The 19,424-nt window shown below is 33.1% G+C and overlaps 2 protein-coding genes across 2 annotated transcripts in view; both read left to right on the top strand.

Annotated features, from left to right (window-relative positions):
* LOC127718168 (serine-rich adhesin for platelets-like) overlaps positions 1–19,424 on the top strand; it is a 199,855-nt gene that overhangs the window by 93,604 nt on the left and 86,827 nt on the right. The gene's annotated exons all lie outside the window — the stretch shown is intronic.
* LOC127718169 (uncharacterized) overlaps positions 5,969–19,424 on the top strand; it is a 29,788-nt gene continuing 16,332 nt past the window's right edge. Inside the window, exons 1-8 of the mRNA XM_052224136.1 lie at positions 5,969–6,156; positions 10,440–10,648; positions 11,088–11,165; positions 13,583–13,727; positions 14,825–14,933; positions 16,982–17,075; positions 17,515–17,592; positions 18,823–18,977. Of these exons, the coding sequence (XP_052080096.1) occupies positions 6,066–6,156; positions 10,440–10,648; positions 11,088–11,165; positions 13,583–13,727; positions 14,825–14,933; positions 16,982–17,075; positions 17,515–17,592; positions 18,823–18,977 (959 nt within the window). The 5' untranslated portion in view covers positions 5,969–6,065. The remainder of the gene's footprint in view (positions 6,157–10,439; positions 10,649–11,087; positions 11,166–13,582; positions 13,728–14,824; positions 14,934–16,981; positions 17,076–17,514; positions 17,593–18,822; positions 18,978–19,424) is intronic.

Here is a 19,424-nt window from a genome sequence, read left to right as displayed (position 1 = left end):
TTGTCATTATTTGCCGGGCATATACGAATTTATCCCTTTATCAAACTGCTATTTTCCGGGTGCTTTTTGTACGGCATGGACATTATAATTGAAAACTCGTTTATTAAAGAAATTTAACAAATTTTGGGTTTTTATTTTGGTCAAAATTTTATTTAATACAAAATAATAAATTTTAGACTCTTTTTTTCATTTGTCATTAAAAAAAAAAGAAAAACACGAGAAAACCAGTAAAAAACGAAGCCAACCAATATCCAAATTAAACATGTAATTTAAAAAACAAAAAGCTATCTTACATATTTTGTTTTGGTTTTTTTTCGGGGGGGGGGGGGGGTGTGATCATTTTTATTTCAATTATCTTGAATATCTAAAATACAGAATACATGGTATTTGTTGCTAAGGTTTACGTATTTACGTATTTACTCACGGATTTGACAACTATTTTTTGACATTTTATTTGAAAATCGTCGTTTTTTAGCAACGAATGGAGACTTAAGGAGCCTGTTATGTTTTATGCTGTATAAACAATATTCTTTATCTGTTATAAATTTCGATTTTTTTTTTTTTTTTACTTGCTAACTAACGAAGTATTAATAAAAGCTTGTGTCTAATATTTTTACAGACCTCGAATAAAAATTCCTGTCATTACGGAACATAATCTTTATAGATACAATTTACCAAAAAGAAGTAAAAAATACATTACAGTTTTTATGTAAAAGTTATTTTCGATCATCAATATTTCTTTCCATTTGAAATTTGAATAACAAAGTCTAATTGTCAAGTCCGATTTAATCAATTGAGTATACATTTTTTAAAGGTTAAAAGTTGTAGAATTTTACCGAAAGCCGTTAAAGCTAGGTAAATTTGTACGCAATTCCGAAAACATATTTCATTTTAGTTGTAATTTATGCTCAATTAACCCTCATATATATTTTATTTTGGACAATTGAACAAAGCAAACAAATTTTCACGGAAGGACATGAATATAATTGAGAAATCAGGGTATTACAAACAAGCTCGAATAAAGGGAGACAAACCTTATGAATCTGCACAAACAATTTTATGTCAAAATTGATAGATTTACCTGGAACTGGATGCTACTGAAAATTCCCAATCAACTATTTTATCGATGAACTGACGTGTACTTAACAGTACTGGATTTAACGCTACGGGTTTTTTCTTAATTACCTAAACCAGTACTGACTGGTACTTAATCGATCGCGATAGTTAGTATACTGAACATGTACTGAACAACTGAAAAAGATCTTGACATTTTTCCTTGCGGTAAATTCATGCATTTAAGAGTTGTTCAGTTCAAAATGACCATTTCAGTAGTAAAACCCGTTACTAGTGTATGTATTGCAGTGACGAATTCAAGGGGATGGAGGGTAGGGTCGCCATACCCCAACTTTGAACATCATAAGCGTTCGCCCTCCACACTTTTGATTGGAAACTATATCATTTTGAGCTCACTTGGCCCGAAGGGCCAAGTGAGCTTTTCTCATCACTTGGCGTCCGTCGTCCGTCGTCCGTCGTCGTCCGTCGTCGTCCGTTGTCGTCGTTAACTTTTTACATTTTGAACTTTTTCTAGAGAACCACTCAATGGAATGAAACCAAACATGGCATGAATGTTCCTTATGAGGTACTGACCAAGTGTTGTTACTTTGTAGCGGATCCATCATCCAAGATGGCCGCCAGCGGGGGACTTAGTTTAACATAGGACCCTATGGGAAATACATACAAATGTCTTCTTTTAGAGAACCACTGAATGGAATGAAACCAAACATGGCATGAATGTTTCTTATGAGGTGCTGACCAAGTGTTGTTACTTTGAAGCTGATCCATTATCCAAGATGGCCGCCAGCGGGGAACTTAGTTTAACATAGGACCCTATGGGAAATACATACAAATGTCTTTTTTTAGAGAACCACTGAATGGAATAAAACCAAACATAGTATGAATGTTCCTTATGAGGTGCTGACCGAGTGTTGTTACTTTAAAGCCGATCCATAATCCAAGATGGCCGCCAGCGAGGGACTTAGTTTAACATGGGAACCTATGGGAAATACATACAAATGTCTTCTTTTAGAGAACCATTGAATGGAATGAAACCAAACATGGCATGAATGTTCCTTATGAGGTGCTGACCAAGTGTTGTTACTATGAAACCGATCCATAATCCAAGATGGCCGCCAGCAGGGGACTTAGTTTAACATTGGACCCTATTGGAAATACATACAAATGTCTTTTTTTTAGAGAACCACTGAATGGAATGAAACCAAACGTGGCATGAATGTTTCTTATGAGGTGCTGACCGAGTGTTGTTACTTTGAAGCCGATCCATATTCCAAGATGGCCGCCAGCGGGGGACTTAGTTTAACATGGGACCCTATGGGAAATACATACAAACGTCTTCTTTTAGAGAACCACTGAATGGAATGAAACCAAACATGGCATGAATGTTCCTTATGAGGTGCTGACCAAGTGTTGTTACTTTGAAGCCGATCTATCATCCAAGATGGCCGCCAGCGGGAGACTTAGTTTAACATAGGAGCCTATGGGAAATACATACAAATGTCTTCTTTTAGAGAACCACTGAATGCAATGAAACCAAACATTGCATGAATGTTCCTTATGAGGTGCTGACCAAGTGTTGTTACTATGAAGCCGATCCATAATCTAAGATGGCCGCCAGCGGAGGACTTAGTTTAACATAGGACCCTATTGGAAATACATACAAATGTTTTCTTTTAGAGAACCATTGAATGGAATGAAACCAAACATGGCATGCATGTTCCTTTTGAGGTGCTGACCAAGTGTTGTTACTTGGAAGCTGATCCTTCATCCATGATGGCCGCCAGATGGGGACAATGTTTAACAAAGGACCCTATGGACAATACATACACATGTTTTCTTTTAGAGAACCACATACTGAATGGATTGAAACCAAACATGGCAAGAATGTTCCTTATGAAGTGCTGACTAAGTTTTGTTACTTTGAAGCTGATCCTTCATCCATGATGGCCGCCAATGGGGGGACTTCCTTTAACATAAGACCCTATGGGAAATACATACAAAGGCTTCTTCTAGAGGTGCACTGAATGGAATGAAACCAAAACATGGCATAAATGTTTCTTATGAGGTGCTGATGAAGTGTTGCTACTTTGTTGCCGATTTACTGTTCAAGATGGCCACCAGGATTTTTTATTAAATTACAGGACCAATATTAAACCAAATTTGGCCTCACTCATTATTAGGGTATCTGTTATGATTTTAATCTATTTTTACATGATTTCCAAAACCAAAGTAGAATCAGGTGAGCGACACAGGCTCTTGAGAGCCTCTAGTATGACTTCAAATCGTCCAAAAAAGGTTGGCCTTGCCTGGCAGTATCTATACGTCCTCCCTTTGTTTCATTCTCAGTGTGATTTCGAATTGAAGGTTAGCTCTATTTAAGGCACAATTAGCGTAGAACACACAAGCAACACTAACCGGTATATACACGTACCGCTTTGTATCGAAGTGGCTGTTTGAAGTGTGGGGCAATGTTGGCATGAATATAGAATTGTTTAGAATAAAGATAAAAAGAAGATGTTTTATTTACCAGATTGGAGCTCGTGGACATAAACAAACAGACCAATATGATTGCATCAACCAACTTGAAGTACAAAACAATAGCACAATTGTGTTTACAAAATTACAAGTAAATAAGATTGAGAATGGAAATGCAGAATGTGTTAAAGAGACAACAACCCGACCAAAGAGCAGAAAACAGCCCAAGGCCACCAATGGGTCTCCAACACAGCGAGAAAATCATATCGAGACTTTTGTTTCATTTTTGAAGTTTTACTTGTGTCCCATTACACAATTGAATAAAGAGTTATCTGATGAAGGCACACATAGTCGGTGTCTAATGCAGATCAGTCAAACACACATTCAATTATAACTCTGAGGAATTATATATGACTTTGTACATTATTTACATGAAACTATCGACGTTTGGAGTCATTGAAGAAAAGCATCCACGATCGATTTTAAGGAAAAACTTAATCCAGATCCGTAATTAAGAGTATCTGTACTAGTGATAACCCGAATAATTCAGACTCTCCCCATAATTGACTCTTGTGTAATGTGAGTAATGAAGCGATAACACATAAGATCATGGAATCTATACTAAACAAAAAAAACTTTCATTTTACGTATAATCTTTAATTGAATTAGAAATGAGCGACAACCTTACCCAGAAAATTGTCATTTGAAGTGCAATAAGTCCTGTTTCTTGCAGTAGACAAATTTACTATACAAAGTAAAAACAGTTTAACAAAATAAAATTCAAAATTTAATTTAAAAACTTGTATCAAAATTTTCAAAGTTTTGGAAATAACTTTTTTAACATTGATGGTAGTAAAGTATAAATTGTACTTTATGGTTGATTTTTTTTGTTTGTTTGTTTTGTTGTTGCAATGATTTACTTTTGAATGCAGGATATTATTGTAGACCAGCAATGGACGTCTGCACGTGTCCCAAGAAGCATGTTGAAGAACTGTTTTTATATATATCAAGGGTTTCAAGGACCATTCGAGACATGCTTGTTGGGATACGTGCACACGTCCAACGCTGGTCTACAAAAATATCTTGCATTTAAATAATATAGTAAGGATGTGTTGGTTTGTGTGGTTGCTGTCTCATTGGTTTATACCTTTCAATCATCAGTTTATAAATAAATTCATTAATGCTATCTATTTCCAAGCTTGTGTCATGGTGTAAAATGCCGTGTTTCTGTATTTGGCTACTTGTCATGGTGTAAAATAATGTGTTTCTGTAATTTGCTAATTGTCACGGCGTAAAATACCGTGTTTCTGTAATATGCTCATGGTGAAAAAATGAGTGTTTCTTTAATTTGACAATTGTCATGGTGTAAAATGGTGTGTGTCTGTAATATCATACTTGTCATGGTGCAAAATGGTGCGTGTCTGTATTTGCTTATTGTTATGGTGTAAAATGCCGTTTTTCTGTAATTTTAATAATGGTCATTGTGTAAAATGTCGTGTTTCCATACACTGCTAATTGTCATAGTGTGAAATGGGGTGTTTTTGTAATATGCAAATTGTCGTTTTCATGTGTAATCCCGCTTATTACCTATACGCACAATTAAGCTTACATCATATGAATTAAAGGCGACATAAAGTGTCTTACATTTTATACTTATTTTGACAGCATGTTTAAACGTATTTTTATTTCATACTGAGGAGAATATCATGCAGTGATTCTTTTTTTTTTTTTGCGCAGGGAGAGGGCTGGGGGATTTGGTCAATGAATATCCTTGTTAAAAATCTTACCCAAGACAGATGAAAATTAATACGCTGCACGAAAAAAAAATTCCTGCCAACCCTCCCCCTTTTTTACATTATAACAAGTAGTTAACACCCAAAAATCTTCACTGTATTTAATAGTTAAATTCAGTAGACGTGTTTCTATGATATTTGTGCACATTTTAAATCTTTTTAGCCTATATATCTGAGAAGATTATTTCTTTAATAATTTATGAATTGTACCGATTCTTTAATTGATTAATCTATTTTCCACGGAATATGTATTGATTCAAATAGTGTGTAAACATTTTAATTAGCTTGGTTTACTGAACAAATCATTATATGATATAAGCTAGTTCTTTAAATGCCATCCATTGTTTGACTGTCATTTTGTTTAGAAATATTAAGGTCATAATCTAGAATCAACGCATTATTGTAGACATTTCGTTGTCTGGAGGTCACGTTTTTCCGTAAGAGCAAAAACCATACCTGCTTGACTCATTCGCCCGAATCACAATTCAATAATCCATAAAAATAGATATTTGATTTTTTAAATCATGAATGGCTAAATTTAATGTAACTGCGTATGAATGGTTGAAAGGGGTATTTAAACGTAAAAGTTAAAAATTGATTTACTTTTAAAGTAGCCACAAGAACGACAACAGTTTATAAGAATTTAACTTCAATTTAATTCTTGGTATCTTTTTCCGGGTGGATATTGATACGTTTATTTAAGTTATAACTAGAAAAATCAAAATGAAGTTTTTCTCAATTGTTTTTGTGATATGGATTCCAAATATTTCATGTTTTCTAAGATGGCCATCTTATGACAAAGTTGAATACAGAGGTAGGAGTGTGTAAAATTCTATATTCCTAATTTTAAACGCAATTAGTACAATAAAGAGGATATAAATTTTTTTCAAAAATTATGGTTATAAATAAAAGAAAATGTGTGGTATTAATATTAATAAAACACAAATAGTATATTTTGTGCGTATATGGGACTTAAATTTTTTTTTTATTATCGTATATGTTTTCTTGTTCAATGTTGTTTTCTGCTTTCATTGTTTTCTAGTGGCAGTCCAACATTACCACCTTGTTCCCTGTCGTCCCACGTTGCAGGAAAAAAACTAGTAGTGTGTATGTTAACAGTTTCACGTCCTGAATATGCATACGATAATTAAAGTTAAGGGAGAAAGCAACTAAACATCACGATATGTCTTTGCTGTCCAATACAGGTACAAATCGACAAAAACGATCATTCTAAACTACATCGCCCCCTATCAAGATTGTACTGAAACAAAATAGCCTAAAGAATTAAAAAATACTGAAATTAATTATACCCCTCCCCCTCAATCAAGACCCTTATACAAGAATATCATATAAAGCCTTTATGAGCAGTTGGTGGTGTTTGGATGCTAAACATCATCAAGCAATCAAGCAATTAGCAAGTCAGACTTAAAGGAATGAGCATTTAAACGAACAAAAAAAGCTAAAGGATGGTAATTTGTTTGCAATCATAAATCTTAAATTTTCTCTGATAATAACAATATAAGTCACCCCAAAAAACAAGTGCATGTTTATACTATGACGGCCTACAGTGTATGTTGTGTATGTTTAGACACGTAACTGCATGATTAACTTATATTAAACGTGACATTGCACTCAAAACAATATACATAAAACAGTCACTATATAGAACCTTCTTTAAACGAAAAACCATTCTTAATTTTTGTTCCGGGTGCATATTGATTTGTACTTAATAGTATCAGAATGAAGTTTTTCTCTATTGTTTTTGTGCTATGGATTCCAAATATGTCATGTTTTCTCAGATGGTCATCTCATGACAAAGTGGAGTACAAAGGTAGGAGTATATAACAATATGATTTCTTAATTTTAAACGCAAAGAGTACATTTAAGTGTCTCTAAAGCTAAATGTTTTCAAAAGTAATGTACACGATTTAAGTTCTAAAAAACGTCATTTAGACTTTTTCCATATTTATAAATAAAAGAGATGTATAGTCTTAAATTTAATGAAACAGATTTAGTATATTTTGTGTAATGCGTAGGCCTAAATGGGACTAGAAATTTATTCTTTAATCTGGTAATTTCGTATATTTTGTTCTTGTCTCATACAGGTACCAAAAAAACAAAAATACAGATTTTTAAAAGACTGTTATAAATTGATAGTATATAAATAACGGAACTTAATCAATAGAAATAAATGACAGGTCTGTGTCCTTGCGTTTGAGAAGTTATCTAAGGTAAATTTGGCGGGAAATGATTCTCTCTAGATTATTCATATATTAAAAATGGCACGTTTTTTCTTTCAAAAACTATGCAAGGATGTTTTTAGATTTTCAAAAAGGTCCTTTTAACCTATATGTAATAAAATTATGCATAGAAAATTAGGGATTAGCGGGCAAAATGTTTATTGGCATTACATCGATAAAACTAGAGGATTCCGAAAAAATCTGACAAAAAGTCAAAAACAAGAGTAGCGAATATCCTTAACCCCATTGCTTGTTTTTCCTAAAGTTGAACAGTTCTGGATTTTTTCCATTCATGCTATTGACACTGAATGAAGACACATCTTGACCCCTAAGATTATAATGAATAATTGATATCTGGTACCATACAGATAACATATTGTTGAAAAAGTTGAAAAAGCATCAAAGAATCAGTAACAAGCTAAGTTTTGTATACATATGTGGTTTGGATGAGGTTAACAGAATATACAACAATGGGCAAGAACTTGAGAATAAATGGGGAAAAGGAAAAGAGAAAAATAGACCAAAGAATAAAGAATAATGGAGTGATAAAATATAAAGAATAATGAATAATTGGGGGGGGGGGGGGGGATAAAGAATAGAAATGGCCTAGATATTTACAAAACTACGGAAATGAAGATCACTTTTGATCCAGTCCCATCATATAGCAATAAATATACCACATGTACCAGTCAGTAAAAGTTAGGAAAGGTTCATTTAACTTCACAAAGATGAAGTGGGCTAGTTGGATATTTTACTAACAAATCTATAATTTTCTCTGACCTCGACTCAGTGTGTATACTCAAACGTCGTACAATGTATTTTAAGACATGTTTGTTTGTTCTTTATTAATTAAATGATATTTAACTTAAAATTGAAGGAGAGAGAGAGAGAGAGAGAGAGAGAGAGAGAGAGAGAGAGAGAGAGAGAGAGAGAGAGAGAGAGAGAGAGAGAGAGAGAGAGAGAGACGAAACAGATTGACAATTGATATCAATAATAAAAATAATTTGGAACTAAAGCTATTATTGTCTTTCGGATAAATTTATTCATTTTTATTAGCGACGTCCTTCGATGCAAAATTTGACAAAAACATGTCACAATTTGCAATTTTGTTTTTAAACGCCTTAAACAGCAACATATAGCGATGGATAACATTTTTATTTTATGTTATTATGTAAAATTTAGAAACTATATTTTAAGTATATAATACAAACTCTTAAGTCATCAATTTCTAGTAGTTTTTGACAACTTTTAACTTTTGACCCTGTGAGTGAAATAATCACATGGAAATTTTGCCCTACCTTTTTGTAAATTAAAATATTTAAAGTGGATTTATTATTTCCCTTGTTGATAAGATCTTACCTAAACTATTAAATTTGAAAGTCGTTATGTATATTCTTAGTATGAAAACATCTGGTATCAAATTGAACAAGGCTGTATCGAGACACTCTTATTAAACTATAATCTTTATGTCTTTTGATATTATAATACTTGACACGATCTTGTTTTTTATAGTATTGTAAGACGAACGATTTAGACATTCGCGATGATATACATCCTTTTGCCCGTGGAAATATACTTCTAAATAATTTTATTTATAGTTTTTTTCGTATTTCAGGATGTTCGCTTATCTTGGGTTTCTTTTTTTTTTGGGGGGGGGGGGGGGGGTGGGGGAGGGGTGGGGGGGGGGGTCAGATCAGATATTCGGAATCATCAGGTTTTATCCATGTGGTCCCATTACAAATTTTGCCCGTTAACCCCCTTCTTTTCTTTCTAAAATTTTATTACAAATTTGATTTGTTTAAAAGCCATTTTGAAAATCTTTCAAAATCTTAGTTTTGTTTTTACTTTTCTGGAAAAAAAATGGTGCCAATGTTAAATGTATGAAAAATCTAGAGAGAACCATTTCCCGCCAAATTAGAAATGGCTTATATCGCAAAAAAAAAGCACTCGGACTTTTTTCTGCTTTCTTTGTTCCGTTATATATATCCTATCAATATAGACTAGCGAACATCCTTAGTATTAGAACTCTTAATATGAATATCGATGTTACCGGAACTATTTTCATATAATTCTATTCTCCAAAAATCCATTGAATGTGGCACAACTTGAATTAAATATGCCTTGAAAGGACTGTTTATAAATGGGGTCACCAATGCGGCATAAACAAAGCTCCTGCTAAAGAGTGACGACCGTTTGGCTGACTGTGTTGGATGTATAAATATGCAGTCATGAATGGGGACGTTACTCCGATGCCTCATGTTTGGAAAGTGTCATGCTTTCTTTCCGTTAAAAAACATTGTAATACTCGTTAAGGGATCTGTTAATAGCCGTCTAAGTAACCGGTAATAAAGCATCATTCGGTAAATGTTTACATAAAAATTTCGACAAAGCGTAACAGTACCATCATATTTGGGAATACAAAAAAAAGGGGGGGGAGTTAAATTCTCCATAGATACAAAGATTTGGTTTGCAAGTTTGGCTGTACCTGTAGAAAACTGATTTCAAACAGAATAGCAAATCCTAAATTTAACGGCGATGTTGTTAACCGAGCCAAGAAACTTTATTATTAGAATGTTATGGGGGGATCAAGAAAATTTTATATGTTAGATTGCAAAATGACCAGACACCCCAACACCCCCCCCCCCCCTTTTCCCATGTAAAAAATTATAAGTCCCTTAGAACTGCTTTTATAGATGTAAATTTCCATTTTTGCTTAGCGGGACTCTGAGAAATATAGTGAAAACTTGAGAAAAAATATCTCAGAATGGTCTTTTTACAGAGGTATCATATTCATAAAGAAGATTTATAAGTGTTATTTTGTGTTATATTTATATATTATCTTTAATCTATTGTACAGAAGAAATACCTGTAAAAATATCACAAGGTCTGCGTACAAGACGATCAGCAGACGGCAGCATTTATCCAAAGACTTATGACCTGGACCTAAAAGTTGAAGGGTCACAAGTTCATTTCCATTTAGTACGGAATGATGACATCAAGACTAATGTTCCAACTTTATCTTTGAATCAAGGAATACTAACAGACATTTACCTACAAGAACAAAAGGTATAATTCCGCTAGAAAAAATATACTACAAAGTTTTTACTTTTATTGCTAAGGACTACGAAATGAAAAAGAAATGTACTGATGTACTAGGTGTAAATAAAATAAGTTCTAGATAACCGACAAAATTTAGGGGGGGGGGGGAGAGAGTAAATTACGCGGTAAGGTAGGCACATTTTAACTTTTTTTCAGACACTCTGAAAGGGACTTAACAAATCATTAAACAAACTATTCCTAAACAAAAGAAGAAAGAACCAATTGATCACTCGTATACATGTACTTTTAAAAATCCTGTATTCATGAGAATTTAAAAATTTTTGTATTAAATAAGGTTATTCCATTATTTTAATACCTTTTCATGGATATGCTGAATTGCAAAGAATTTATATAAAAATCATCATAATGTATATAGGTAATCTCTTACTAGATTCCACTATTACAGGAGTCCATATTTTATCAAGATATCAAGAAAGGAGCATCGTTTGTAGTTCAACAAGAAAAAAAACAGTCAGAAAGCATGGTAAGATAGAAGCAATCTTTTTACTTCTTTTGCATTGAAGAGCTGTGTCTGATTCAGCAACTGGTTTAAAGAGATGAGGGTTTACGCCTTACATTCGTCCATTAAGAAGTTATTCTGAAAACTCCGAATAATCGGATTACATACCATTTTTTAACTGCATTCAACACCTCTCTCTATAAATTCACTACAACATAGACAATCTTCAAGAATATTGAGCGTATTTGTATAGATATACCAATATAGGTGGCCTTGGGCTGTTTTCTGCTCTTTGGTCGGGTTGTTGTCTCTTTGACACATTCCCCGTTTCCAATCTCAATTTTATACATTAAAAATTGCATGGTTCAAAGCTAAATTCTTGTGAACAAAACTTACGGTTTTTTTTTTGGTACAGATAATCTGACCTTTTACTGTACTTCAAATAACGGCTTTGCTGAAATTGCTGTTAGGGCAGTTCAACGGATATTGCATTTGGAGAAAAAATGCATAATCTTGCAAAGCATACCATTGTAATTCTGTTTAATTCTGGTGAGCTTTTTGTAATGATCCATAATAATTAAATACAATTTTTCAATCTTTGTTTTCGTTCGTCCATTTGCCCGTCCTGTATCAGGCTAAAGCTTTGGTTTAATGTGGTTAACCATGAAGTTGTGGTCACACAAGATGGATACTTAGTACACATGTTCATTGTGATTTAAACTTTTAAACAAATTTGCCAAATTAGTGTCTTGGCTAAGATTTCAAGTTTCACTGGACATGATAATGAGAGAGTGCAAAGGTCCTATGGGCAACTGATTTATTTGATTTATTAACATTTTTAAGGAGTTACTTATAAGTAGAAATTTAAAGTTTTTGCATGTGTTCATATTTTGAAAATAATCAGTGATTTCCATATAATGAAAATTGATAATGTTTTGCTCTGCGAAGCATAAAGTTGTATAATAATATGAAATAAAAAAAAAACCTATTGAACAACCAATCTCCTATTGCTACGGTGTAAAATTACTTTCATCGCATAATCACACTTTTGTCCCGTTATTTTTTACGAATATTTAAAAAAATAAAAAATGTTCATGGCATAAAAATTATCACATTCTTTAAATTTGTAAACGTATCCCGGATGTTAAACAATACTTGGAAAGAGGTTGGAACTAAAAGCTATAAAAATAATTGCTTGCACCTAAGTGGGGTCAGATCCGTGTGTACCTGTAAAAAAAAGTACATGTATTTGGCATTCATCGATTATTGTAATTAAGCTGTTTATTTTCCGTTGTGTTTAATATCGTAAACCTATCATGGATGTTAAGCGATACTTGAAAAAGGGCGATAACAAAATGCTATATGAAAGTAATAGCTTGCACCTGTAGGGGTCATATTCGTGTGTACATGTAAAAAGAAAGAACTTAGCATTCATCGATTATTGTAATTATGATGTTTATTTTCCTTTTTGTATCAAATGGTTGATACATATTTAAATCTTAAGAAATTTCTTCATTACAGTAGTTGATGGTTTATTTGATGTTGTCACCTTCACGTCCAGTGACAAATGTTTGTTACATGCGTAGTACGAGTACACACTAGTTAAACAATTGATTAAAAACGTCGACACACATGTACTGTAATGTGGGTCGACATTGAAGGTATTGAAGGTGGTCGAAAAACATCCATTTGAAAAAAGGATATGATTGATGGGGGTAGATTATTTGCTTGACAACTAGCCATTATTTATCCCACCAGCAATTATCTGTATGTCCATCAATGAGTTCTTCCGAATGAAACGAACACTTTAAGGTTTGTGCGTCCGAATTGCTTTTCTGGATTTACCTTTATCAAGTACACTTAAACCCCTAATTTTTAAAATCGAGGATGTATGAGGGTCTGGACGGAGGTCCTTTATTCCCATTTTTCTCTATTCTTTATATTTTTTGGTAATTATTCTATATTCTTTATATTTTAGAACCCTATTATTCTTTATTCTTTATTTTTTTTTGCCCTATTTTGCCCTATTCTTTATTTTTTGGGCCCTTTTCTGCACATATGCCCATTATTTCGGCGACGCAGGTTAAACCTGAGTATACTTCATGTATGCTTGGATAGCCAATCATTCGCGCTCCGCCTGTAAAGAGAAGAACGCCAAATTCTTATCTGAATGCCGATTGGGGATTCAATTAATGAAGTAATATACTTGGTGATTTAAAATGTAATTAGATAATAAACATTCAGTGGTAAATGTATTAAAAAAAAATCCTAAACTTTATAAAGATCACTTCGATCAAAACCATTCCATGTTCATAATCCAATGATGGTTGTACTTAAGAAAACAAAGGGACTACCGAAAGTTCTTTGCACAAATAAAACCATTTGATTCCTGATGTAGTCCATATTTAAGAGGATTTGTTACCTTCATTTATAATTTATAGTTCGGCACTTTCAATTCTGGTGGTGACAGTTTTATCCTCCAATCTCCTAAAGGAAGATTGTCTTCGTTACATTCCGGCAGCAACAGATTTGAGTTAATAAAAGAGATTAGAAATCGGACTGAGTTTGGAGATGGATTACAATCCGGTGAGTGAATATTCCAAGTCTTTTTGTCAATTTATCGTTTATATGCAAATCTAAAGATGTTAAGGGGGTACAGAACACGCAAGGGATTTTACTCTTTATAAATCAACAGAACGCTTTTATCACATAATATTAGTAAAGAGAAATCAAGCTTCTCAATGATGAAAACTAGTGTTTGTCAAACTGTTATATATCCAATGAAATTATTCCTGTAAATTGTGTGGTTCAAATTTCTTGAATTTTTATGTTTTTGTCAACAGGTCAAAGACAATATTTTGTAAAAAATTTATGAAAATTAAACGAGGTCAATTTGTTTTAGTTAAAGTGTTGGGTACTCCCTTAACTCTTACTTGATAGAAGCTGAACTTGCATGAAAAGGCAAATAATAACGTTCTTACTCATATGTCACATTCTTAGGTTGAACTTATTGCATTAGATATTTACAAAAAAAGAATAAAATTTCAAAAAAACTGAACTCCAAGGAAAAGTCAAAACGGAAAGTCCTTTATTAAATTGCAAAATCAAAAGCTCAAACACATCAAACGAACGGAAAACAATTGTCATATTTATGACTTTGTACAAAATGGCGGATTAAACCTGGTTTTATAGTTAGCTAAACCTTTCACTTGTATGAAAGTTGCATATAATTCAAGATATGGTTATCAAACATGGGAAATATTTTTTTCAGAGTAGTGGTGTTCATACTACAACTGTACTCGAATTAATTAAGATCTTGCAATACAGAAAGGTTTTCATTGAAGAATACGTGGAAGTAGGTTGGTTTTTTTAAAATTTATTTTGATATTACATAAAAAGGTGAACAGGAATAAAAGAAATAATGACCGTACAACTGACAACTAGAACTATCAACACCCAACTTCTGAAAAAACGCAACTTAATAAACATGTTGTGTCATACGCCATTAATAAGGAGGGGGGGGGGGGGGGGGGGGACATGAAATTTAAAATTTAGTGATAGTTGTACTATCTCACCTCTTCATGAACATTTATATATACAGTCGCCCGCTGGACATTTGACATACCCAGCAATCAGCAAGTAAATTGATGTATCCATTAACTTATTATGTCACGTGATTGTAGGTGATGATTTGGAAAGTTTACCTGTAAGAAAACATCATCGACAGAAAAGAGCCACAGGATCGAACCAAATAGAACTATTATTATTTTGTGACTATGCTATTTATGATTAGTAAGTAAAGTGCATATGAAATAATAAAATTAAGGAGATTACTGAAGGGCGAAGACTGACCCTCTAATTGTATGAAGTTTAAATGTCATAGAGTAATTTTCATAAAGTTTTAACATGATTTGTTATGAGAAAAAAAAAGTGTAATAGTATCGACCTTGCAAATACAATGTCAACAATCTTAAAATGACTTCATTAATGATGACATTACATGTACGATAATCTAGTTGGATGCATATGAAAATTACATATTTTTGGGTATTTTTTGCCTTATTTCAGACGGTTTTTGATTCACCACAACCTTTGCTACGTGTATGAACAACGCAATGTATATGAGTAATGCGTAAAGCCTCCTAATACATCTATTCAGTTACAAATTTATATAGGTTAAATATAGGGTAAGACCAAGGAAATACACCTTTAAAATAGAGTTAAAAAGCGAATTGGGCTAAACTTCGTAATTCTAGTAGGATACTTTTCACACCATCAACAATGTCTAAAACATATGTTCCGGACCATATGAGTATTTGGACCATACGCGTATGGTCATGACCGTATGGGTATATACTCATATGGTCCGACCATACCCGTATGGTCCGACCGTACGCGTATAGTCGGGGAAATTAACAAGTTTACAGTTAATACTTAACTCTTCATAATGCATGACCCTTCTAGTTGTCACGTCATTAAAGACGACATCAAAGGTCATTTTATTATTTTATAATGATAAAAAGATTAACTAAATAAAAATCAGCAGTTTCACGCATTTGATTTTACTCACTAGTCACAACTATAGTAAACACATTTTATACATATGGTCATTATCGATTTGTTATTACGCTAGAATGGCAACATGTCGGAAGATATTTTAAAAAAAGAACTGTTTTTACCTCGGTATCACTGCACGAAGCTGCCAAGAAGGTTTACTTTTCACTCGAAAGCAAAAAGTGTAACTGCGAAGGATCGTGCACAACCAAGACGTGCAAATGCAGAAAAGCAATGGTACCGTTACTACCGTGTAGAAATAAATGTTAACGTTAATAACCAAACGAGTATATACTCATATGGTCCGACCATACGCGTATAGTCGGACCAAATGAGTATACGCATATGGTCATGACCATACGCGTATGGTCCAAATACTCATATGGTCCGGAACACATAAATTTGGCACAACCCTTTTTTCTTTTTGTGTGATTTTTTTTTAAAGTAAAATATAACGAAGCTTCGTGTTTAAGGCAAAGTGAAATTGGGGCCATCCTCGTCCAACTCTTTTAACTAGTACATTATAATAATAAGTCTTTTTTTTGTTATATAAGTTTATATACACACTATACTAATATATGGCAAAAATATCTCAAACACATTTTACAATTGCCGATCAAACAAGACTAGAAGGACACCGGATTTTATTATAATCTTTTTTTAATACACATACGCATTTCATGAAAATAATATCTATATACACATTTTGTGTATATAAACAATATTCAAACTGACAATACGAGTTGAAAAGTTTTACTCTGTCATAAACAAACTCGCCAGCCAGGAAAAATCAACAACAATTTTACCTCAGTTGATATGAAAATCTGTTTTCAAACCCTTATGCTTGGAAGATCGTCTCGAGAGATGTACATTGGGCATTACTGAAAATTGGCTTATGTTTACATAAACAAAATACAACAAAAATGTATACTGGTAAAAAATATACCTATATAGTAAAAAATATGAAAACGCAAACAATAATATGACTCAACATAATATTAGAACTTGACCAGTTCGAAGTTGGCGAGAGAATGGTCTAACTGGGAAGTTAACCCGCAAAAAATTACCAGTCACGTGATACTACAGTTATTATCACGTGTCAATACATGTATATATGAAAGAACCATTAGTACAATAATTTTCATCTATACTTCGAAACGCGGAAAATTGTTAATATATTAAGCTTGTGTCAAATACAATGCAAATAACAAACAAACGAAAAACAGAATTGAAAATCAATATAATATGCACTTTTAAAACAACTGAATAAAAAAATTTTGTTTAAGTTGGTACAGCCAAAGTGAAGCTTCGGCACCATCTGCAAAAGAGACTGAAGCACTTACATCTGTCCGCCAATATTATGCCTTTGTTTTAAATGGGGTAAGTAAACTTTCATCAGTACAGTATCAGACATGTTCTTTTGTTGTTGTATGTACACATTCAAAAACGATCGCTGTACAGCAAGTTTAAATCTTTCGCCTCAAAAATAGATCTTAATTAGTCAGAGATCATTGTTCCTTTAGCGTAAAAAGAATTGCGAAGTATCCGTTTGAAAATACCATTGAAGATCAATGTATGATTAATTATATATCGAAATAAAGTAGTTTGCAATGTTGGCTATTGGTTACAAAGTAAGATTGCACAAGCATATTTTGCCTGTAAGTGATTCACATAACTCTATTCTTTGTGAAAGCAACACTTGTCAGCTGATTGATTCATAAATGATCTGTGATCAGATGATGCACGAACTTGGAAATTCAATGCTATTTTTACACGAGGTGTAAAATATTAAACATGATTATAATATTTAACATTTCAGATGGATGCTATGTATAAGAATATCCAGACGTCTGATTACACGATATCGGTCTTATTTGCTGGGATAGTTATATCGCAGGTATAGTTTAGAAAAAAAAATCACTGGGTTCAAATATACGGTTTCTTATTCAACTGAATTATGTGAAGTACTAGTATTAGTTTCAATGGATGTTTTGCTTTATGTTTCTTTGTCACATTCTTGATTCAATGTTTCAAATTTTTAAATCTTGAAATTGATGCATAAATGCTCTTCAACTTCGTTCTTTATTTGGCCTTTTAACTTCTTGATTTGAACGTCACTAATGCGTCTTTTGTAGACCAAACGTGCGTCTGGCGTAAAAAAAATAATCCTGGTATCTAGGATGGGTTTATATTAACCGGGATTGTTTCTCTGACACCAAGTGTGATTTTCCGAACACAAGACTTCACCGTGGCCCAAAAGAAAAACGAAGAAAAAAAAAAAAGACAACAGTCTATGAAACAAAACCAAAAAATTCCAGAAAACTACAAATCGAGCAAAACAAACCGAACTTAAACTCGTTAAAAATCTCCAGCTCCTCTGGGCGCATCTGACAAAATAAAGCACGTTATAAGTTACATTTCAACTATAAATCACTATCGATGCATCATTTAAGGCAGGAAATATGGCTATTTGAACTTCCTTTTGTGTACACTGAGCCAAGAAGCATTTATCTAACTTGCTTTGCATAATCATTAAATATACAATTTAATCGATTAAGTGGATATAAACTCCAATACACATTGTGGGAGAATTCAAAAAAATCCAAATACAAACTCTTTATTATGGTCTAGCTAACTGACAGTGACAAGTTTGAAGCAGAAAGTTTTGATCAATTATCCTGTGAGTAGCCTCTTGATTTCATAGTGACAATCTTAAATGATGGTTAATTTAGGAACCCTTGTGCTTTAGTCGGCTTTGATTTTGATTACCCGTACTTCAAAAGTTCTTATTTCGAAGTAAATAAACGACATACAGAAGAATAAGAATGATTTATACGCTGTGATCAGTTAATACCAATGCCGAAGAGTCTATTGTTTACTCAAAATTAAAACACAATATGCCAAATTTGAGAGAGAATTCGTTAGCACTTGGTCTTACGATGGATCACCGTAAGACGATACGTTGCCTCCAGTCTTTAATGTGAAAATATATGTGACCAAAAACCAATTCTTGCTGTGTTAAATAGATTTTGGTTATCTTTTTGCTACCGTAGATCTGGGTAAACTTTTTATAAATCAGGATAACATTTTAGTTTTAAGTTATAATAAAATTCATTTCTTTAAACAGACGCCAAATGACGCCCCATGGACTGAAAGTATTAAGAATACAGCTGTTTCACCCAACACAGTTGATTCGAAAGAATGCTTGAACAAGTTTACTGCATGGATTAACGCAAATTCATCCCATTTACCGGAAAGAGACCATTCTATGTTATTTACCAGGTACTTACTACCACACCACTTCATTCTTTTAACACTAACAATTTACAAAAAGTAAAATAACAAAAATACCGAACTCTAAGGAAAATTCAAGTCGGAAAATCCTTTATCAAATGGCAAAATCAAAAGCTCAAACACATCAAACGAATGGAAAATAACTGTCATATTCCTGACTTGGTACAGGCATTTCCGTATGTAGAAATGCTGGATTAAACCTGTATGACGTTTCATCAAGAGTACACATTTATTAGTAAGACCTATATTTTCAATGTACCTTATTAATTGGACTTCTTAAATGTAAATGTCACTTACAGCATTCTGTTCTAGAAAAGTACGATTATTCTGTTTTCAATCATCTTTAAACAATGACTTTAAAATGGAGCTTGAACCTATGTAATTAAACGTCACTGTACCCAAATTGCACCCATTTTGCCAAAAATCCAACGGAAC

This window comes from Mytilus californianus, unplaced genomic scaffold (genome assembly GCF_021869535.1).
Source record: "Mytilus californianus isolate M0D057914Y unplaced genomic scaffold, xbMytCali1.0.p SCAF_10, whole genome shotgun sequence".
NCBI classification, from domain to species: Eukaryota; Metazoa; Mollusca; class Bivalvia; order Mytilida; family Mytilidae; genus Mytilus; species Mytilus californianus.
The sequence above is the reverse complement of the archived record's forward strand: the minus strand, read 5'-3'. Positions and strand labels throughout refer to the sequence as shown.